The sequence below is a fragment of the Rhododendron vialii genome, chromosome 5a, assembly GCF_030253575.1.
Source record: "Rhododendron vialii isolate Sample 1 chromosome 5a, ASM3025357v1".
Taxonomy (NCBI): domain Eukaryota; kingdom Viridiplantae; phylum Streptophyta; class Magnoliopsida; order Ericales; family Ericaceae; genus Rhododendron; species Rhododendron vialii.
Window position 1 is genome coordinate 40087124 of NC_080561.1, and position 24478 is coordinate 40111601.

At 40.8% G+C, this 24478-nt stretch overlaps 1 protein-coding gene across 1 annotated transcript; it reads right to left on the minus strand.

Moving 5' to 3' along the window:
- Nucleotides 1–15992: 15992 nt before the first annotated feature.
- On the minus strand, nucleotides 15993–17997 carry LOC131327184 (UPF0481 protein At3g47200-like). Its single transcript, XM_058360223.1, has 2 exons — nucleotides 17422–17997; nucleotides 15993–16982 (listed from the first exon to the last, which is right to left on the minus strand). Exons 1-2 carry the CDS (start codon nucleotides 17908–17910, stop codon nucleotides 16050–16052), a joined length of 1422 nt encoding a protein of 473 aa, XP_058216206.1. The 5' UTR covers nucleotides 17911–17997; the 3' UTR covers nucleotides 15993–16049.
- Nucleotides 17998–24478: the final 6481 nt, after the last annotated feature.

Here is a 24478-nt window from a genome sequence, read left to right on the forward strand (position 1 = left end):
CAATGTAAACATTTTTTTAGCAAAATTTTTTTTTCTCAGCAAAATGAAATTTTATAAAACTCGAAAGGATAGATCGAGAGGAGAGGGTTGAGGAGCACATAATCTCAACTCAACCAGGGGAGGGGAAGAAGAGAATCATCTAGCTGGAAATTGGATGATAAACGTCAAAACAGATTACAGTTTACAGTTTAAGCGAACGGATACCATCTAGAAATCTTTTGACATTCTCCACAGTGTACATCCTAATATTGAATTTGACTTTAATCCACATAGCCACCCTGAACTTAATTAAATCCACCACCTCCTCTGTGCTTGCAGTCCCGTTCTTAAAAATACATCAATTCCGCATCATCCAAATGGTTTTGAGCAAATATTGTTAACCTTAGTAACATTTTGATTTTGATTATTAATTCTACCGTGGATGCTCTAAGTCCATCATCAGCATTGAACTCTTTAATGGGATATGTGTGGTATGTGATAAAAAATCAATATAGGAACTCAATTTGTGCATGTTAAGAGTGTGTTATCATTATTATTATTTTTCTTCTCAGCAAAGAAAGGTTTTTTTCGAAAAATGACAAATAATAAAAGAATGCAGGCACAATGACATGTATGCTCACTCAAAAGAGGAGAAAAATGAGGATGATGAGGTGGATGTTCCTATGTCAGAGAGTGATACTAATGGGTCCTCTTTGGATGCGGAGCCGATAGTAAGACAAGTGAGTGGAAGCCACTGTGATTTAGCAAGTGGCGGGGCTGATTTTTTTGATGGGGCTAATCAGTTAGTGGCCAGCACTAAACCTGATGATACCGAAATTCATGCTAAAGATTCAACCAAAGCCTTGGCTGATGTTGGAGCTAATACTGCAGGGGTTAAACTTCCTTACTTAAAAGATGGCGCAGCAGAAACTATCCCAGATTTAGAGGTTGTGGAGCATGATGTAGGCTTTTATAAACTATCAGAAGTGCATGGGCTTTTTAAATAACAAGGAAGTTGAGGGCCTCCAGTTAGGTTTGGATCTTAACCCAATCGAGGAGACCAAGGACACGGGGAAAGGAAAATGGAAGCAGAAATCGGTAGAGAATATGTTGGATTTTCCTAAGCCCAAGAAGAAAGGTGAAAAAAAGAAGCAATGTGATCTGTTGAGATCACCAGTTGCGGCTGTTGCTTTACCTCTTTCTTCTATAGGCATCCACAGGACTCATCTAAATGAGGCTCAGGCTGTTTGGGCCGTTAACAAGATTATGGGCCTCCATTATTCGAATGATGAAAACACTACAAGAAAATCGTTCTATAGCAACGGTCGAAAGTGTCGCCAAAAAACCGTTGGTAGACTCATTTAGGCTATACCAACAGTTGGAGAACCGTCAGCCAAACCGTTGCAATATATCTGTTGCTGTAGAGGTATAGTAACGATTTTGACGAGCGTTGGTACAGATTTTTTTTACTAACGGTTTCATTAGCAACGCTTATAACCGTTGCTAAAGGCAATTTTCATTTTTTTTAAAACCAACCACTGTGTGACGTAAGTCTCCACGTGGCAGCCACATGTTGCCCGCATGGCGCTGATGTGGCGCCTGCGTGGCAGCCTACATGGCACCCCGCGTGGCGCTCGCATAGCAGCCTACATGGCGCCCACGTGGCGGGTGAAATAATCTTGCTCCTCCTGAGAATCGAACCGCCAACCTCGCGTGCGCGAACCAACTGTGCTAGCCCATAACTTGTGTAAAATCTTACACCTTTTAATATTTATACTATACTAACCGAATTTGTTTAATCCTTTTTTTTTTTAAATCCGGTTTATACTACACAAACACTTACTAATATCATTTTTTTCCGATCGGAAGCGTCTATTTTTTTACATAATAAGGAGTACAATATTCGTTCGAAGAATGAAATTATTATTACATAGAATTTAACGCTAGGTTTAATAATTACCTTTTAAAATTGGTATAAATGCACAAGACTGTATGCATGTAATCATATATGACACTATATTTAATTATAATTGTTTAGATTGATGCAAAGTAGGATAATAATTTTGAGAGGAGTATTATTTTGTAATATTCATTTACAAAAAATGATATCTTGTATGAGAAGAATAGTTCCATTATTCACTCATCTTCAATTAAAGTTTTTTGATTGGTAAGTCATTTCTATGAGATGAGTCTAAAAAATAAAATAAAAATACAATTAAAAGCATAAAAAATCAATATGGGCGAAAAAATATCAAACAACTAACATTTGTTGTCTTTAGTGTCATTTTATATGATATTTTTTTCAACTTTGCTCCACAATTTTATACTTTTTTATTCTTATTAAGATGAATGATTAATCCCAAAATAAATGATTAGTTTCAAAAATTACCACAAAATGCTAAAAAAATACATTAAATAAACAATACCGAAAAAATACCACAACAAAAATTTAGGAAAAATAGCCCTAACAAAAGCAACGGTCTCGAACATCATGATTGTGTCACAGTCGAGTGGCTAAAGTATGTTCAAGAAAGAAGTTTATTGAGTATCGCTACACACTTATCGGACAGAAAAACTCATTTTATTAATGAAATGGTGCATCGATAAAGAAATTTTCTAAATCCGATCGAGCCAAATTTGTACGAGAATGATTTAATCAACATGAAAAATAAAATCAACGGTCTCGATCGTTAGTTCGGGTTTGAAAAACCGATCGCATAAAAGAAAATTGATTTTGGCGGTGTAAAATTTTACTAATGGTTAATGAAAACCGTAGCTATAGTCCAGTTTATAGTAACAGTTATTGAAAGCCGTCCCTATAGTCCAGTTTTTAGTTACGGTTAATGAAAACTGTTGCTATAGTGTTGTAATCTACTAACGGTCACATGAAAACCGTTGCTATAGTTCTGTTTCTCGTAACATTTTGTAAACCGTTACTATACACCATCTATACCGACGGTTTTTTCAACCGTTGCGAAAAAAACCATTGGGAGATCCTGAATTTCTTGTAGTTAAACTCATCGATTTACAATTATGGAAGCCGAAGATGAGAAAAGGGCTAAGGCGCATGCTATCCATCATAATGATTGAACTTTACTCACTCTCAAGTGTACGACGACCCCAAGGTCTCCTCCCCTCCCTCTCTCTCTAGAAAAAAAGACGCTCTCTCTCTCTAGAAACTTTCAACAGATAGGTTTTCTGGGGGGGGGGCCCTGCCTCCGCCGCCTCTCCCCCTCCCTCTTTCCCCCCCTCCTTCTCCTCCCCTCCCTCTACCCTCTCCTTCGGTTCTCTCCCTTCTATCCCACTGTTTCGGTTTTTGGCTTTGTCTCACCCTCAGTCAGGATGGAATGTTGCGTGGCTTAGCCCCCGTGTTTCTTCTGATCTGGTTCGGCGAGGAAGCTCCGGTGATAGGCGGCTGTTGGTGGCGTTTTCCGGGGTTTCTGGGTATGAATAATGGGGCTGGAGTGTTTTGGGGTTTTTTTGGTTTTCTGTCTGTTTTTAATTTGCTTTCTACCGGTTGACTTGGGTTTCCCCCAAATCAATCCGGTTTGGTACCAGTTTGGCTTCCCCAAATCTGGTGTGGAAGAGGAGGTGGGCAAATAATTCGGCGCCTTTTGAGGATCGTCCGAAGTTGGGGTTGTTTGTGGTTGTTGGTGGGTTGAGGTTCATCCGGCTGACTTCTGCTCCGGTGAACGGCTCTTGCCGTCCAGATTTCATATGCGCTTCTCGGGTTTGAGTTGGGGTCCGGTCCGTTTGGGATTCTCTACTATCTTGGCTTTGATTGGTTCTCATCTGGCGATTTCGCCGGTCTTGCTTCTGCAGGGGGTGCCTGTGTCGAAGTCTGGATAGTTTTGACTCATTCTTGTATTTTATGATGAAATCTGTTTTGCCTTCGGGCTTTGTTATGAAATGAATTGAATGTGTTCAAAAAAAAAAAAATCATAATGATTGACTCTTAGGTGTGTTTTTGGGTGTCCGTTAGTTGTCTATTTGGGTGTCTTAGTTGTTGTTCTGACTGCGGGTTGCCTAGTTGGGTGTGCCCTTTTGGGTTATTTGCCTTGGGTCTTAGATGTTTTCTTGTTGGTTTCTTGCCAACTTGGTTTGTTATCTTTTCCCTTAGGGTCCGTGTTGACTTATGATTGTTAGAGCGGTTGTTTCTCCTTGTGGGTTTTCTTTCCTTCAACTTGAAGTTGTCTTGGTTCCTTTTAATCTTTGTAATTTGTTTTCAAAAATTAATAAATTTTTCGTCTTTTAAAAAAAAAAATTGACATGTATCACAAACAAGCCAATAATCCAAACGATGGTGCCACCAAAAAAGCACGGATAAATCATAGGCCACTCACACCCAAAAGGGGAATATTGTTATTTTTAATCATATAAAGCATGCATGCATGCGCACTAGTATGAAGAGTATTTTAATTTAGCTATTTAAAAAGATGCTGAATGTAGCAATTGAGGGGGAAAAGAACAAGATTAAGTTTTGTCAACTAATAAAAGAGTTGATGCTTCAACCTTCCTTACCTCTAAGGTGCCATGGAGGTCTCTATATAGAAATTCGAGATTGAAACAACCATCGACCAACATCATTTCCTCATCTAGTGTAACTTCTGTTGCAAGGGTGTTTGGAGGTGTGTCTTCATTTCCGCTAAACATTTTTGTGCCACTGTGAATTTTTTCTGCAAAGCTAATTTTTGGTCCTCCATTCCTGCGGTCAGTCGCTGGAGGAGGTAATTCGTGTAGTTCATTTTGACATGTTGCAAGGGTGTTTGGAGGTGTTCGTCTTTTCGGTGAAGAGGGCCAATAGCAATGAGGCGAGGGGTGTAGGTGCTTTTCTTTGTGGAAACTTTATATCCATCTCAAAGCCAATTGACAATGAGTGAAGAGGTTCCATATGTTATTAAGTGATCACCCATTCCACTCCCAAGCAATGTGGGATTCATTTCGTCAACATCCCCCCTCACGTGCAACCGCGTTTGAAGTCTGTCACGTATGGCCACTTTTGAGTCCTATCATCGTGCAGTCTTTTTGCTAGTCTGTCATCGTGGGGTGTGAATTGTGAATTTTATAAAATGTGGGGTGGAACGGGCCCCGCTTTGATACCATGTGGAAACTTTATATCCATCTCAAAACCAATTGGCAATGAGTGAAGAGGTTCCATATGTTATTAAGTGATCACCCATTCCACTCTCATGTAAAAACTTTATGTCCATCTCAAAACCAATTGGCAATGAGTGAAGAGGTTCCATATGTTATTAAATGATCACCCATTTCACTCCCAAACAATGTGGGATTCATTTCCTCAACATCCCTCAGCTTACGAAGCTCTTTGGGCACCCTCCATATGTGAGCGGAAGAGAAGAAGGATTCAGTTTTTTGGGGACCTTCACCTATTTTCTGAACGATGGTCGATGTAAGGCGCTGAAGAGCCTCCTCATCATAGTCATTCTCCCCTCGACTCATTTCAGTTGGGTGAATTTCCATTTGATCAACGAAATCAAGTTGCAGTTGTCTTATACTTGGTGGTAGAGTTTTCGGTTTGAGCTAAAGACAGACCCTCTCTATATATAGAAGGCTCACAGTTTCATTAATGGTGCATGATGCACTTAATTTTTGTTGAAATATGGTAAGCTTGATCTAGATAGGAAAAAAAGATTGTGAAGAACGGCAGAAACTTGGAATTGGATTAAAAAAAAACATGGATATATCCCCCCACGAGTGAATTTTTGTGTGAGAAAGAGTGAGGAGAAAAGAGACTAAGCGAGTAAGGACGTTGGAGCAATCCTGGGATTCTCCCTCCTAAACTATGTATTTGTGTTTTACTGTAAATCAAAAGATAAGAGTTTGTTTAATGTGTGTCACTTCCACTTTCTAACAGTGGTATCAAACGAGCCACGTGATCCGTGGTGAAGAATAATCGAGATGAGGAGGATGGGTTTTTTGATTGACAGATCTGATGGGCCAGACGGGCCAAACTTATCAAAAGCCAGACGGGCTCGAAAAATTGACGGACTCCGACGAAGCAGATGACACCGACGTTTTCCACTTATATATGTTGGCCAAACAATCGGAGCAGACACAACGGCAGCCAACAAAGGAATATTCCTGGCATCAATTATTAGCTCTGCTCAAAGAGAAGTTATCCTGTGTGGGTGGTACCATGTGTGGTATGGTGCAACCATATGATTGAACGTACACTACTGCACGATGATTTGACGAGAAAATCACTCTCCAAGTGATTTCGAGGCGATGTTTTGGCTATCCATAGCCAAGTGATGGACGAGACGGGACAAAGAAAAATTAGACGTGATTTTGCCGGTATTTGACGCTAAGATTTTGGGCACTCCATACCTAAAATCAAAGAGGACAAACGAGGTTCTGTTGCACCAAACAAAATATGACAAGAAGAAGAGATGTGATCGATCAAACAAGAAGCTCCAAACCAAACAGGTTTGTGAGGAGAACAGACATGAGACATGTCTCCCAGACACAGAAGTCAAAACGTAGACAAGGGGAGCCCAACCTGGCTCTAGAGACAGAGGAGATATATTGGCTATAGAGATGAGTGTTAAAAAAAATGTAATTTGTAATCTTCTAGAATAATGTAGAATAAGTGTCTAAGTTAAAAATAATTAGAAGTGTGTAGAAGTAATAATTGTATTTATGCACATGGGTAGAATTAGATGATTCTAGAAGATGGGAGATCTTTCATGAAATTAAGCACATGTGCTTATCTCTAGACAATTCTAGAGAAGTGTAGGTTGGTAAAAGTGCTCTATAAATAGAGCCTTGTTGTACTCATTTTGCGTAATGAAAATCTACTAAAAGCCTTTCACAACTCCTCCTTATAACATCTCTCACTCATCCTTTCCCACTCTCTTGTCCAATTTACTTCAAAATATAACCAAGCACCCCAACAATTTTGGTATCAGAGCAGGTTTAACCGATCCATCCTTGTCCTTCTTTCATCCACCATGGAGACCAACTCTTCCACTTTCAACTATGCACAAAATCTCATCCCTATATTTGAGGGAGAGAACTATGACTATTGGAGCATCCAAATGCATACTTTATTTGTCTCACAAGAATTGTGGGATCTTGTTGAAAGCGGATACGAGGCACCGGCACATGCCGAAGAAGAAGCAACTTGGACGGAAGCAAGGAAGAAGAAATTCAAGGAGAACAAGAAGAGAGATGCTTTGGCCCTCCTCAACATTCAACGTGGGGTAAGCAAATCTATCTTTCCACGAATTATGGGTGCAAAAACTTCAAAAGAAGCATGGGAGACATTAAAAATTGAATATCAAGGTTATGATAGGGTTATCTCCATTAAACTTCAAACACTTTGGAGAGACTTTGATAATCTAGCAATGAAGGAAAATGAATCCGTTCAAACGTTCTTTTCCCGAGTTGCTGGAATTATCAATCAAATTCGAAGTTATGGAGATACCCTTCCGGATAAAAGAATCGTTGAAAAGGTTCTTAGGAGTTTGCCTCCAAAGTTTGAACATGTTGTAGCCGCTATTGAAGAATCCAAGGATTTGTCTAAACTTACTCGACATGAACTAATGAGTTCTCTCGAGGCCCATGAACAAAGAATGAGCAGGTTCACAAATCAATCATTGGAGCAAGCATTTCAAAGCAAAATCAATTTTGGAATCAAGAAGATCAAGAGAAGGGCTCATCTCGAGGAGGAGGCATGAACGGACAAAGACGGGGAGGCCAAAATGCATTTCAAGCTCGGAACAAAGGAAAAGGATACGACAATCAGAGAAATCCTAATGGCGGTAACTCTAACTCTTCTTGCATTATTTGCAAAAAATCTAATCATGCATCCAAAGATTGCAGATTTAAATGCAAGAGATGCAAGGTTTCTAATCATTCTGATCGAGATTGCTGGTTCAATCAAGAAAAAAACAAAGCTAATTTTTCAGAAGAAAATGAAGCTGAACACCTATTCTCTTGCATGAATGCTCAACAAGAGTCAGATAACATTTGGTATTTGGATAGTGGATGCAGTAATCATATGACAGGCGATCGTAAAAAGTTTGTGCAGCTGGATGATAAAGTTTCTTCACAAGTGAAGCTCGGAGATGGAAAGCTGCAGAATATCGAAGGAAAAGGAGTTATTGCCGTCTATACCAAGGGAGGTAACAAAAGACTAATTTCTGATATCTTTAATGTTCCGGGGCTTACTCAAAACTTATTAAGCGTGGGGCAATTACTGCAAAAAGGCTATGCACTTAACTTTGATAGTGATGAGTGCACCATCATTGACAAAAAGAAAAATTTTAAAGTGGCAACAGTCAAAATGACTCCAAATAAAGTTTTTCCGCTAATAATGCCACTTAATGAAAATTTTGCCCTTAAAGGAGAAAAAATTGATGACTCATATTTGTGGCATCTAAGATATGGCCACTTAAATTACAAGGGCATGAGATTACTAAAGGAGAAAAATATGGTGAAAGGGCTACCAAATATTGATAAAATTGATAAAGTTTGTGAGGGATGTATATATGAAAAAATGCATAGACTACCATTTCCAAAGTTCGCTTGGAGAGCTAAAGCGCCTTTGGAATTGGTGCATTCTGATATTTTTGGCCCTACCAGAACACCATCTCTTGGTGGAAAAAGATATTTTCTCCTCTTTGTTGATGACTATACAAGGATGATGTGGCTATACATCCTTGACAAAAAATCAGAAGCTTTCTCTGTATTCCTCAAATTTCAAGCCTTGGTGGAGAGACAAAGCGGAAGACAAATAAAGACACTTCGGACAGATCGTGGTGGCGAATTCATCTACACTCCATTCATGGACTATTGCCAGGAAAAAGGAATCAAGAGGCAACTTACAATCCGGAAAACACCTCAACAAAATGGAGTGGCAGAACGAAAGAACCGGACAATTGCAGAGATGGCACGGAGCATGCTTAAAGGCAAAGGGCTTCCTAACACATTCTGGGCCGAAGCTGTCAATACTGCTGTTTTCATCCTCAACCGTTCTCCCACTAAGGCAGTTCGAAACAAGACACCATATGAGGCGTGGAGCAAAGAGAAGCCTCAGGTAAATTTTCTAAAGATTTTTGGATGCATTGCATATGCATTAGTTCCCTCAGAGAAAAGGGAAAAATTTGACGAAAAAGGGGAGAAATATATTTTCATCGGATATAGTGACGAATCCAAGGGCTATCGTCTCTATAATCCAAACACAAATAAATTTACTATTTCTCGAGATGTAATATTTGATGAAGCTGCGGCGTGGAAGTGGGAGGACAATTTCTTCCAAGAGCCAAAGCTTTTTGAGGCTGATAATGCAGGACATGAGCAAGAAGCTTTGACTCCAGACCCAGGTCCAAATCAAAGCCCACGGACCAATCCAGAGAGCTCATCGTCGGATGATCTCAATCCAATAAGAAAGGTACGTTCCTTACGAGATATATATGATTCTTGTGATTTTGCCTTCTTCACTTGTGAACCACATAATTTTGAGGAAGCAGCAAAAGAAGAAATTTGGCTAAAAGCAATGAATGAAGAAATTGCAACTATCGAGAAAAATCACACGTGGGATCTTGTGGAGCTACCAAAAGGAAAGGACGTAATCGGACTCAAATGGGTCTATAAGACAAAATACAAAGAAGATGGATCAATCCAGAAGCACAAAGCACGCTTAGTAGCAAAAGGCTACTCACAGCAGCCTGGAGTGGATTTCAATGAAACATTTGCTCCTGTCGCTCGCATGGAGACCATCAGAACAGTTCTTGCCTTGGCAGCACATCACGAGCTTCCCGTATATCAGCTCGATGTTAAATCTGCTTTTCTCAATGGTGAACTAGAAGAAGAGGTTTACGTGGAGCAACCACAAGGCTATACAGTCAAAGGAAAAGAAGGCAAAGTGTATCGACTTCGGAAGGCCCTCTACGGCTTGAAGCAAGCACCGCGAGCTTGGAATAGCAATATTGACAAGTACTTCTGTCAAAGCGGATTTCAAAGAAGCCAAAGTGAACCATCCTTATATGTCAAAAAAGGAGGTACGCAAGATTTTCTCATTGTTTGCCTTTATGTTGATGATTTAATCTACACAGGCACCAATGTAGCAATGCTCGATGAATTTAAAAATGCTATGATGAAGGAATATGAGATGACAGATCTAGGCCTTATGAGATATTTTCTCGGCATTCAAGTAAGGCAGTCTAAAGGAGAGATTTTTATCTCTCAAGAAAAATATCTTGAAGACTTATTAAAGAAATTCCGCATGAGCGACTGTAAACCAGTCTCTACACCCCTCTCTTTAAATGAGAAGTTGCAATTAAATGATGGAGCGGAGAAGGTCGATGCTACGGCCTATCGAAGATTGGTTGGATCGCTAAACTATCTCACTCATACAAGGCCTGATATTGTGTATTCTGTAAATCTTATCTCGAGATTTATGCACGAGCCGAGCAAGCTACACTATGCAGCCACCAAGCGGATCCTCCGTTATCTCCAAGGGACGAAGAAATTTGGCATCAAGTATACAAAAGAGAATGACTGCAAGCTTATTGGCTACACCGATAGTGATTGGGCCGGATCAATTGACGATCGAAAGAGCACATCTGGCCAAGTATTTTGCTTGGGAACTAAAATTATATCTTGGAATTCCAAAAAGCAAAAGACAATTGCCTTGTCCTCAGCAGAAGCAGAATATATTGCAGCAACAGATGCAGCATGTGAAGCTGTATGGCTCAGAAGAATACTTTCTGATATGGAGCATAAAGAAGAAGGCCCTGCAGTCATCTACTGCGATAATATGTCAGCAATAGCAATGAGCAAAAATCCAGTCTTTCATGGCAGGACAAAGCACATTGAGCTTCGACATCACTTTATCAGAGACTTAGTGCAGAAAGGAGAAATTCAGCTTGAGTTCATCAACACGAAGGAGCAGCTAGCTGACATAATGACCAAAGCAGTGGCAGCAGATAAATTCTCTCAATTTCAAGAGATCATGAAGATTACAAATTAAGGAGGAGTGTTAAAAAAAATGTAATTTGTAATCTTCTAGAATAATGTAGAATAAGTGTCTAAGTTAAAAATAATTAGAAGTGTGTGGAAGTAATAATTGTATTAGAAGTGTGTAGAAGTAATAATTGTATTTATGCACATGGGTAGAATTAGATGATTCTAGAAGATGGGAGATCTTTCATGAAATTAAGCACATGTGCTTATCTCTAGACAATTCTAGAGAAGTGTAGGTTGGTAGAAGTGCTCTATAAATAGAGCCTTGTTGTACTCATTTTGCGTAATGAAAATCTACTAAAAGCCTTTCACAACTCCTCCTTATAACATCTCTCACTCATCCTTTCCCACTCTCTTGTCCAATTTACTTCAAAATATAACCAAGCACCCCAACAATGAGATGACAAGGATTGATGCGCCAAGCGGTTCAAGCTATGTTCAGACCTAAGTTCGACAAGTGGAACAAGGAGCAATATATTCCTTGTGTGACGAGATCAACCAACACAGTGGTTGAAGAGGCACAATGAGAGGGAGCCAGTACGAACAACAAACGGTTTTTATAGACGGAAAAATTGACAGCAGACGGTTGTTCAGCGAGACGAGGTGTCGAGACGACGAGACGGACGTAATGGACGAGAGAATCAAGGTTACGGGGATGTTGAAATACAATAAGCTTGATTCCTTGCTAAGAAAATAAAAAGATTGTGGAGAATGGCAGAAACTTGGAATTGGATCAAAGAAAAACTTGGATATATCATAGGAGTGAGCATCCAAGTTGATATAGCCAAGGCATGTGTGGATTTGAAGGTTGGGAAGAAAAAGTCTCCAAACATGAATGGGCTTGAAATAGTGATATTCTCTGCCCATAAATGAATGCTTTTGCAGTGGTAAATAGAGTGAGAAGACAACAGAGAGAGAGTTGGAGAGCCCCCTCAAGGGGTTCTCTCCCCACTAGTGAGTTTGTGTGTGAGAAAGAATGAGGAGAAAAGAGATACAGAGAGTGAGGACGTGCATGGGAGCAACGTAAGACGGGGATTCTGTCCCATAAGCTATATATTTGTGCTTTGTTGTAAATCAATAGATAAGAGTTTGTTTAGTGTGTGTCGCTTCTGCTTTCCAACAATCTTTTACCCTCTTTTCAAAACTGCCCAGAACTTGCAATCTTAGGTTGGTTAAGATTCCATATCGGTACGTATCTCTGTTGTTAGTCAGTTCAAGACTTATGTTTTCCAGCATTTCATAGATTGAGTTCATCTCTTCCACTTCCCAAGAGTATAGAATTCAACTGAAATGGAAGTCCCAAGTATCTAGCTATTCTTTTCTCTGGAAAAACTGCAGCTACAGCTTCATGTTTGAGTGTAACAATGTTGAAAATTCTGGGAAAAGCAGAGTGTAATGGCAGGCCCTCGAGCCAAGTATCCATCCAGAAAAGTGTCTCATTGCCATCCCCAATCTTGAATTTGATGTTGTCCTTGAATATTGCAAATGCATTTGGGTTTTTGGACTGAATTTGCATGATTGCTTTCCAGATTGGAGAGACCTTGTTGTTTAACCCTTCAATTAGATAACAGTAAGTACTTGATAAAAAAACTTTAATTCTTGAGTGGACAATTGGATAGAGCGAAATTGGAGGTTTTCTTTTATCGAGTATTACTTACTGAGCACTATTATGGATACATATGGCATGTACATACTATGAACATATAGATTTTGTAGGGCCCCCTCGGGTCCCATAAAAATTATTCGAATTGTTCATTATTTTTAATTTTTTTTATAGAACTCTGTAAAAAATCAGCTCAATCCGATTTCTAAACTCTAAAGAAAAAAAGAAAAGTTTAATTACATGGCATGTCCAAAGCACAAAAAAAAAAATTAAATTAAGGACAAATCAATAAATGGGAAAACATAGTTCATTTGGAACTACAATCATTCTAGTACCACACAATATTCACCGTGGGTCCGGCACACATTGCACAACTCCACTATGTGCGGGACCCATAGTATATGTGAGTGAGTCAGTGTTAGTCTAAGTGTTTGTGGTGAGTTCCATTGTGTGTGGGACCCATGGTAAATGTGAATGAGTTTTGTCTTTGCATTTGTGTAAGTGTTTGTAGTACTAATATTTTTGTTCATAACTATACCAACGACTAACGAGGAATCACTGTTCAATATACGTAGGGTTAATTCTTGGGGCGAAAACACTATTTATTGTAGTGCCTCTTTATGTACAGAAAATTGAGTGATAAAGGTGTACATGACCATGTGGGTGAACAAAATTGCAGAAACCGATAATGATGGCAAAACAGCCGGGGCCGTCACCTCCGGTTGCAACCACCAATTCTCAGCAGGCCGCTGTTGTAGCTCCCTAGTCTTTAGTTCCCTAGTCTTTAGTTGTTGCTTGAGAAAGGGAGAGAGTAGTTGCATGCTTTATATGATTGTCCTTGGGAAAAGCTATTAACCTAAACTCCTAAAGTATATATATGGTTGAGTTTGTACTATATATGACTTTAAAATGTAACTTTGTACTATATATGGTTGAGTTTGTACCCAAAAAAACAAAAATGTAATTGTTTGCAGAATAGGTCAATTGAGGATCCAAATGTTCTCCTTTTTGTTCATTACTATGTCATAAGTGTATCGCATGATATATAACGACCTTGTTGGTAGTTCAGATGGAGTTCGCTCTGGCTTTAATTTGATTCCCCGCAATTGGACGGTATGATTGGACGTTCAGGATTAGTCGAGCAGCAAGTAAGTTGGCCCTGACACCTAAGTTATCAAAAAAAAATCATTTTCTCTGCACCTTCACCAAATTTTTCATCAACTCTGAAAAGCCTACTCATATTCATTCTCTCTTCTTTTTTTTTGGCGAGTTTCGACTCCATTTCTGATGGGTGGAAGTGCTTTTCATCATGGAAATCCGTGCTATATAGGCTACATTGGATCACTTTGAGTGTACTTTCTTCCAACGGGTGCAATCACAAAAAATCATTAAACAAAGTATTCTCTTAAAGTTTAAAGATAACAATCTTTAAAATGCTCAATCAATAACAATGACTTACTATGTCTACTAACTTTGTTGGTCGATCAATTTCAGTCATTTGTTTTTGCTGGGAATTTATCATATTACTTCCCAAAGGAGGGGATTCTAATTGTTAAGGTTTAAATCTCACATAATGTCACCATGTCATTGGTAATGGTTGTGTGTCTTAGCCTGAATGCTGTCTTTTCTAACTGTATTGCTTCTGATGTTTTTTTATTGACCATTCTAAGGCAAGTAGTTGGGTTAAAGCATACAATGGATACTCTGTTTTCCTTGTTGATGAAGCTGAACCAACTAGAATTGGGTAATGTTCAGTCCACTCACAATTGATGTTAAACCAATTCTGAATTCTCAATGAAGTTGGTCCATAGCTTCATTCTTAGACAAGCTATTGGTGCAACTGTAACAAGTCCTCGGTTTCCTTGTAAACATATCAAGTTTCTTTCTGTTTTTTTTTTTTTTTTGGATAGATAAGCAAATGATCTTCCTTGTCAAGGTAGTTGGAAATGATTGATCATGCGAGATTGTGTATTCATTTATAGGGGCAAAAAATAGATTGCCACGTTCAGCATTTGTTGCGATGTTTTAGGTTCTAATACCATGTAAAAACATAAGCTGGATTTTACTTAAGCTTTGGAATGATATGAAAAGGGATTAGCCCTCAAATTATCAGTCCCTAAATCATAGAAACATTAGTTGCATACTTGTCGACTCATTTGCAATCTGAATTTAAAGAATTCCACGTGCAAGGCATGTGCACTCTTACTAGTATAAAAAAAAAAATAGTAATACAATACAAATCTGATCACACACTCACTTTCAACCTCGCCCACGCAAACAATGGGGATTGGAAACCACCAAAGGAATGCACAACACTACTTCCAATTACACCATCAATATATTAGGGGTGAGCATGGATCGAATTGGTCTGGTTTTATAGTAATCCAATAACCAAACCACTACTTACGGATTATGAATTTAGAGAACCAAACCAATCTATAAAATTCATAAAACCAAACCAATCCAAACCATTCAAAGGCGGTTTGGTTTCGGTTTTAAACCATGGTTCGTTTAAAATTGAGATATCATTACTATAAACTATTTTAAGTACTTAAAATTGCATAGATAACTTAAACTAAAAGTTATATTGAAATTAATATATTAAAATCATCAAAACTCACTAACATCAATCAACTAAATAAGAATAGAATACATTAGAAAGTAAGTTACCGAGATAAAAGAGTAGGAAATCACTTTACTAAGCCCAAACCATGTATGTTTAGCGTAATGAAATTGTAGGAATAGGAAGTTTAGGAAATTAATATTGAAAGTGAAAGAAAAGAATAGGGTGGTGGAATAGAGTATTAGATAAGGAAATTAAGTTTATTAAGTATATCTAAACAAATTATATACTATATGTGTGTGTGTCTATTACACGGTTCGGATTGGTTTGGAACCAGAACCATTAACGTAAATCCATAAACCAAACCATTTAACACGGTTTTTATTTTTTTTAAACCAAGACCTAACCACATCATTAAAAAACCAAACCAAATTATTCGGTTTGGATTGGTTTGGACTGGATTTACGGTTTCATGGTTATTTTGCTCACCCCTACAATATATATATATATTATACGGGGCGGTTCTGGGGACCTCTAAAAAAATCCTCCAAATCTTAATCTCATAGTTTCCGATCAAATTTTGATGATCCGAACCGCTCAATGCGTTCAGAACGTGATTTTAATGGTGCCACCACGAAATTGGCAAAAAAAATAACCGGGAAGGGCTTGATTTGAGCAGTTTTTTATTGAACCGTTCAATAAAGTTCAATAAAAAACTGTTCGGATGAAACCCTTTCCGGTCATTTTTTTTGCTGATTTCTCACATTTACTCATAAAATCACGTTTTGATTACATTGAGCGGCCCGGATCATCAAAATTCAATCGGAAACTTGGGGAGGTTTTTTTAGAGGTTTTTTTAAGAGTTCCCGGAACAGCTACATTCGCCTTTATTACCAAAATCGCGGGCGAATTGAATCAAGATATGACAAAAGCAATGAAGCCGACACAAAAAGTTATGAACGTCCACGGAGAATTAAAATACGTGCTTGTCAAGAGTGCCAAATTCTGCCGCCAAAAACGGTTGCTATACTCTGTGGCTTTGATGGCCGTGTCAAGGAAGTAATTTCCTATATAACATTGCTTGCACAGCTTGCTCAATAGAGCGCTGGCCTCGCTGGTACCCAAAAAGTTAATCACGACTCCGGCCTTTTCGAGCACTTGGATATCTTTATCAGAGTTGACGAGTATGTCCATGAGCCATGCATAGGACGAAACGTGCTGCAAAACGCCAGGGCAGCACTGTTCAAGGGCAATGAGGTTCCTGAGGTATGACTCCGTGCTGTCTTCTATCACAAGCGGTGGGATTACGAAACAAGCACTACGACACCACCAAAATAGGCCTTTAGGTTCAATGAACTTGATATTGAACAGAGTGTTTCCTAATGCATCGGGAACAAACTTGACTCCTGCACAGGCGAGTTCTGATGCGGAAGGCATGACAACTATTTCACTAGGTTTTTCCCTGTTTGTTTGATCAAGAGGTGGAATGTAACCATCATGTAGGTTATGGAGGATATGATAGTACTTAGCAGCACTTTGAACTACTACTACTACTTCTTCTGCTGCTGCTAAAACCCTAAGGACACCGTCACTGGGCGAACACCAAGTACTTTCGGCGCTGCCACTGTTGTTGGAATTTCGTCTTGGCATCATCCAGAAGCGATAGCAGTTCCGCACATAATCGGTAAGTGACCAGTTCTCATTGCAATGATTAGGGATCCTATCCACAGTGAGCCGGAACAATTTCTCAAGTACAAAGAAAGGAATCTGGTTCTCCAGGAGTACCAAGTCGTTTTGCACTTTGTAGAAGGCCATACTGTTACAAAAAATAGGATCACTTTCTGGTACCTGTTTTTTGAAATGCAATATCATTAATTAAATTTGTATAGCCTAATTTATCTGACAAATTATTTGGATTAATTTGATACTTACATCTTCAACAAAAGAAGCTAGCCTAGCTAACGTGACCAAATTTGGGGACATTTTTATTTCCTTGCAAATGGTACACGTTTGGCGAAGGTAAAGGGAATAACCCCTTTTGAAAACTAGAATTTAAAAATATTAATATTTTCATATGTGGTTTCAATAACAACGGATGTCACCTACATGCACCATATATATAAAGAACAGATTTAACCAGCAAAAAATGTCGTGTTTACAAAAGTTAAAACTTGCTCAAAAAAGCCCTATACGCTACGAAAGTATTGAAAAAGGTAAAGAGTATTGAAAAAAACCAAGAATACGTTTTGTCGACTAATAAAAGAGCTGATGCTTTAAGCTTCCTTACCTCAAGGGTACGACATCTGTAGAGAAATTCGAGGATGAAACAACTATCGACCAACATCATTTCCTCATCCAGCGTAACTTCTTCTGCATAGCATTTCTTTGCATAGTCTAACGATGTCTTCATTTCCGCTAAACATTCTTGTAGCACCCTTAACTTTGTCTGTTCTACTAATTCTTGCGGGTCCTTCATTCCTGCGGTCAACCGAGAGAGTAGGTAATTCGTGTAGCTCAGTTTGACGTGTTGCAAGGGTGTTTGGAGGTGTTCGTCTTCTCGGTGAAGAGGGCCAATAACGATGAGGCGAGGGGTGTAGGCTCTTTCGTTCAGCTTCCGAAGATCTTCGGGCACCCTGAAAATGCAAGCTGAGGAGAAGAAGTATTCAGCTTTCTCGGCACCTTCACTGATTTTTCCAGCGATGGTTGATGTAAGGTGCTTAAGATCCTTCTCATAGTCGTTCTCCCCTTGACTCATTTCAGTTGGGTGTGTTTCCATTTGATCAATGAAATAAAGAAGCTGTTGTGTTATATACTTGGTGGGTGAGGTTTGGGTGATAATGGTTTTGGATTTTATATTTGGGTTTGCGCAAAATGTAGGGAGGTATTTCCGAGCACATACATTAGTTGCCGAACACGTGATATTCGGGAGGGATTGGTAAGTACGACAGGACTTACCGCCGGGCAGTTCGGTGAACAGCGATATGGACCAATGATATGAGAAGTCATGGCTATAAACAGACTGTTCGGCAGTTAGAGACATTCCGATTACATTGGACCAAGTTACATGTGAAGTAGTTGGTCCAAGTAGACTGTTCGGTTATGATACAGCCGAACAGATGATGTAAAGAACCAAGCACGTGATACGAGGGATCACGGGTTAAAAGCAATGCAATTGATATCCGAATAAATGGTACGTGGGACCATAGTTTGAATATAGACAGGACAATCATCGTGCTAAACAAGTGTTCGGCAATATGGACCAGTGACATGAGAAGTCAATGGTCCAGGAAGGTTGTACGGGCTCAAGGACCAGTTACATGTGAAGTAACTGGTCCAAGCCGTCTGTTCGGCCATGAGACGGCCGAACAAAGAAGGAGCTCCAATCGAGAGTAGGAGCAGAGGAAATACTCTGGAAGATTCCAGAATAGTCATGTCCCGTAAAGGAATAAGATCCCAAAAATATAGGATCTAAGAAAGATACCCAACGAGTATGAGATGTTCGGCTCTTTATGAAAAAGAATCCGAGAAGGACTCTTTTCTAATAAACTGATAAAGGGAACGAGAATCCTTGATATCCTGGGTTTCCTATACGAGTTAGGAATCTCAGGGCAACAGGGATGCTTGGCCAGCAAGCATATGCAAATCTATAAATATGAGGTAAATCTAGAGGCAAAAGGTACGCAATACTTGGCATTCTTATTGCTTTCCTACTGAGAATTAGGGTTTAACTGCTAGTACGTGATACTAACTTTTGCATCAGAGGGCCTTTGCCACGAGAGGCAAAGGTGCGTTCACCCCCTGTCTATTTTACAGATTAGGGTTCCGACGACGAATTAGGGTTCCGGTGAAGAGGTCCAAGAAAGCCGTTGCAGTCCAGTTGATCCGAAGCATCAATTGTTTTCATCCCCCTACAATTGGCGCCGTCTGTGGAAAACGAACCAGCTTTTTTGAAAAGTAAGTACGATGGAAGAAGATCCAGTTACTCCATTTAGTCCAAAGGACCAGTTGGGTGGGGGAAGAGATAAATCCCCACCAGGCGCTCCAAGAAAGCCAACTGGTAGACATGACAGAGGTAACTCCAAGGAAAAAGGAGACAAAACTGCTACTGGCTCCACGAGAAAGAGTAGGTCTCATCGAAGAAAAGAGTCAGTTACCCGTTCAAAGAGTATACACGATGATAACGATGTCCTTGATAAAAAGAGAAGGGAAATCGAGGAGTATGCTCGTTTAATTAAAAAACGAGAGTATGAGATACAGGAGTTGCAGCGGGTACGAGAGCACCCAGAAGATTCTGGACTCTCTCGTAGGCATTCCCAAAGGGATGGACGAACGCTGGTAGTCCATAAGCAGACCCATTCACGAAGGAGAAGGAGCAGAAGTCCTGTCATAGGGCGTTATGAGGCTTCTCCACGAAAAAGGGGAAGAAGAAGTAAAAGCCGAACACCCGAGAGAAGGGCTTCTTCACGAAAAGGGAGAAGCAGAGACAGAAGTTCCACCCCCGAAGAGGAGGGAACAAGGAAACACCATCGAGATAGGTACAAGAGACCTGATGCTGATTGGGCCAAAGCCACGGCTCACAAGTCCAAGGAGTTCGAGGATGGGACAGTGACTGCACGAGAAACAGCATGCAAGGCATTAAGTAATATTGCAGCCTCCCCATTTACAAAGAGGCTACAGGAGGCTAGGTTGCCGAGCAGAGTGAAGCACGGTGCGTTCGTACTTTACGAGACAAATACGGATCCCGTGGCTCACATACAGCATTATCAACAGGCTATGTTTATGCATGAAGGGGATGATTCCATCTTGTGCAAGATGTTTCCCTCCAGTCTTGGCAAAGTGGCTTTATCCTGGTTTCATAAACTGGCCCCACGATCCATACGAGGATGGAGGCAGTTGGCCGAGGAATTCACTGCTCGGTTCTTGACAAGCAGAAAAGCCCCAAAGACCTTTGAGAGTCTTTCCACCATGAAACAGGAGGAGAACGAGCAAATCAGGGATTATGCAAAGAAGTACTGGGAAACTTTCAACGAGATTGAAAGTTGCAGTGAGGAATACGCAATAGCCACCTTCAAGACTGGTTTACCTGTTCGAAGGGAGCTACGCCGATCATTGAATAAACATCCAGTAGCCACTTTGGCTAAATTGATGGAATGGATAGAGCAACACGCCAGAATGGAGGATGACATACTCCGTGAGGATGGCAGGACAGTTGCCGAACAGCCAAAGGCACCTGCCAAAAAGGTGGATAAGCCAGAGCTCAAGACTTATAGAGAGAGAAAGGAATATGGGCAGGCTAAGAAAGAGCCGTACAAAGATAAGCAAGCTCCTGATCCAAAAGCTTTCTTTTCTATCACTACGGTTTGGAAGGAACCAATATATAGGATTCTTTATCGAATAAAGAATCAGCCATATTTTAAATGGCCACCAAGTCTAGGCGGAGACAAGGATGCAAAGCGTGCTACGAATCAGCACTGCAGTTACCATAAAGATTGGGGCCATATGACCGAGGACTGTGAGATGTACAAAAGGCACCTTGACGATTTGGTCTCTCGAGGCTATCTCAAGGAATTTATCCAGGAGGACCCAAAGGAGAAAGGGAAAGCTATGGAGCTGGGTTACGAGCAAAACCCTAAAGGAATAATCCATATGATATATGGGTTGGCCACACCTTATACGAGAAATGAGGTTAGGCTGTTACATAGGCAAGTCAAGCACGATCAGCACGTGATGCGATTGGGAAACAAGAGAGGACGAGAGACTGATGCATGCAATGAGAGCTTGGCATTCAGTGATGATGACTTAGGAGAGGTCCAAATACCCCACAACGATGCATTGGTCGTAACCCTACGAGTTGGGGAATATGACATTGAGAGGATCCTTGTGGACTCAGGAAGTTGTACAGAGGTGTTGTACTACGATGCGTTCAAAAAGCTGGGGTTGGCCCAAACAGATTTAGAGCAATCTACAACACCCCTGATCGGCTTCGGTGTAGGAGGAGTCTGGCCCCTTGGAAAGGTAACACTACCTGTTCGGGCTGGAACCGTGGTATTGAGGACAGATTTCTTAGTAGTCGATGTTCCCTCTTCCTATAACGCGATTATAGGAAGGACATGGTTGCACAAGATGAGGGCAGTTTCCTCGACTTATCATCAGATGGTAAAGTTCCCAGGATCGAATGGGGTCGAAGTGCTCAGAGGCAATCAGAAAGTGGCTCAACAGTGTTTGATCTCCATCGTTAAAACAGCCCCAAAGGTCCACCATGTTCATACGTTAGAAGTACCGGATTAACCAACTATCGAGGATGTTGGAAGAAGCCCGGCTGAAAAAGTGGTTGAAGGTTTGGAAAAGATTCAGATCAGCGAGACTGATCCTGAAAGATATTTTTTAATTGGGGAATCATTACCAGCAGAAGAAAAGGCTAAGTCAATAAGATTTTTGAAGGAATATATCGATGTATTTGCATGGGTATCAGAGGAAATGCCGGGAGTGGATGCAGATGTGATCTGTCATCATTTAAACATTGATCCCCAGCATAAACCGGTCATTCAGAAAATATGAAGGGCAGCCGTGCGGCATGTGGATGCAGTAATAGAAGAGGTCGATCGTTTGCTGGAGGCTAAAGCGATACGCGAGGTCTACTACCCAGAATGGTTATCCAACACCGTTGTGGTGAAGAAAAAGAATGGGAAGTGGCGTGTCTGTGTAGACTACACAAACCTAAACAAAGCGTGCCCAAATGATAGTTTTCCTCTTCCAAGAATTGACCAGTTGGTTGATGCAACCGCTGGTTATGAGCGAATGAGTTTTCTCGATGCATATCGAGGGTATCATCAAATTGCTATGTTCGGCCCTGATCAAGAGAAGACTTCGTTTATCACGCCACGAGGGTTGTACTGCTATAGTGTTATGCCGTTTGGGCTAAAAAATGCTGGGACAACATACCAAAGACTTGCAACCATTATGTTCAAGAAATTGCTTGGAAAGATTATGGAAGTTTACATAGATGATATGGTGGTAAAAAGTCGAGATAAACAGGGGCATATAGCTGATTTGAAAAAGGTTTTCGAAATCTTGAGGAAGTACAAATTGAAACTCAACGCCTCAAAATGTGCGTTTGGAGTTGGTTCAGGAAGGTTCCTGGGTCATTTGGTAACCATGAGAGGGATAGAGGCTAATCCCGATCAGATTGCTGCCCTACAGAGGCTACAAAGTCCCAAAACCACAAAGGAAGTCCAGAGACTGACTGGAATGGCAGCAGCACTTAACAGATTCATCAGCAGGTCAAGTGATAAGTGCAGACCCTTTTTTCAATTGCTGAAAAAGAAGGAGGGATTTGAATGGGGAACAGAGTGTGAACAAGCCTTCCAGAACCTGAAGAAGTATCTGGCCGAGCCCCCACTTTTGTCAACACCGCAACAAGGTGAGTCTTTAATTCTGTACTTAGCTGTTTCCGAGCATGCAGTAAGTGCAGTTCTGTTAAGGGACTTAGGGATGGAACAAATCCCTATTTATCATGTTAGCAAGACATTGCTAGATGCGGAAACGAGATATCTGCCTTTAGAAAAGCTTGTCCTGGCACTTAGGACAGCCACAAGGAAGCTGCCACACTACTTCCAAAGCTACAAGATTGTGATTTACACTGAGTTTCCATTGAAATCACTGCTACGAAAAGCAGACTTCTCGGGAAGGATCTCGACGTGGTCCGTGGAGTTAAGTCAATACGATCTCGATTACCAGCCACGCACAACAATCAAAGGCCAGGTGTTGGCTGATTTTCTGGCAGAATTTTCTCCCACGGTAGCACCTATGCCTCCTACGAGAAAGGAGCAGGAAGCACAATCACCTGTAACGAAGAAACAGGCATCAGCCGAACAAGATCCCCAGGAATGGAAGCTGTTTGTTGATGGATCAGCATGTAATACTAGTTCTGGGATTGGGATTGTGCTTTTTCCCCCTGATGGAGTGATGTTGGAGCTATCTGTTCGGCTAGGCTTTAGTGCGTCAAATAATGTGGCAGAGTACGAGGCACTCTTAGCTGGCTTGATGAGTGCAAAAACCCTAAAAGCAACACGGGTTAGGGTGTATTGTGATTCACAGCTTGTGGTGAACCAGCTGTCCGGCGAATATGAAACTCGAAATGAAAAGATGGTGGCCTACGTGCAGGCAGCCAAGGACTTGCTTGATACCTTCGAAAGGGTATACATTGAGCAGATAAGTTCTGGACAGAATGCTCATGCAGATTCATTGGCTTGGTTAGCTACAGCGGTACCAACTGAGTTCAAAAGAAAAGTGGCAGTAGAATATCTAAGTGAGCCGAGCATTGGAAGAAGTGAGGACTTGGTCTTGGACGTGAACCAAGGCCCAAGTTGGATGGACCCAATCATGGAGTTCTTACGAGACGAGATACTCCCTTCTGACAAAAAGGAGGCCCACAAGATAAGAATCAAATCTGCTCGGTTTTGGCTGTCCCCAAAGGATAAATTATATAGAAAATCCTTTACAGGCCCATATTTGCTATGTGTGCATCCTGAGAGGGTGCAGAAATTTCTTCATGAAATCCACGAGGGAACATGTGGGAGCCATGCTGGAGGCAGATCCATTGCCCACCGAGCAATTACCCAAGGGTACTGGTGGCCACACATGCAGGAAGATGCAAAGGTGTATGTGAAGATTTGTGAGAAGTGTCAAAAATTCTCACCAATGATTCGAACACCCGCCGAGGATCTGGTGCCTTTGACAAGTCCCTGGCCATTTGCTCAATTGGGGATGGACATCGTGGGTCCACTACACAAAGCGACTGCGAATCGAAAATTCCTACTTGTGGCAACTGACTATTTTACTAAGTGGATTGAGGCAGAACCACTGGCCAAAATCACTGAACCTATGATAGAAAGGTTCGTGTGGAAAAGCATCATCACTCGCTTTAGGGTCCCTTACTCATTGATCACAGATAATGGATCCCAATTTCAGAAGAAATTCAAGGCTTTTTGTGCTCAGTATGGAATACGAAATTATTATTCCACCCCAACCTACCCTCAGAGTAATGGGCAAGCAGAGGCGTCTAATAAAACTATCCTTGATGGGATCAAGAAAAGGTTGGACAAAGCCAAAGGGAAGTGGCCAGACGAGTTACCCTTAGTTTTATGGGCTCACCGAACAACGCCCAGGAGGTCTACGGGAGAGACCCCCTATTCTTAGGCCTATGGAACAGAGGTTGTTATCCCTCTTGAAGTTGGTCTGCCGACCAACAGGACCATTTTGGTTGAAAGTGGAGGTAATAACAGGGCCCTTGAAATCGAGCTTGATCTACCCGAAGAGAGGAGAGAAAGGGCCCTGGTGCATCT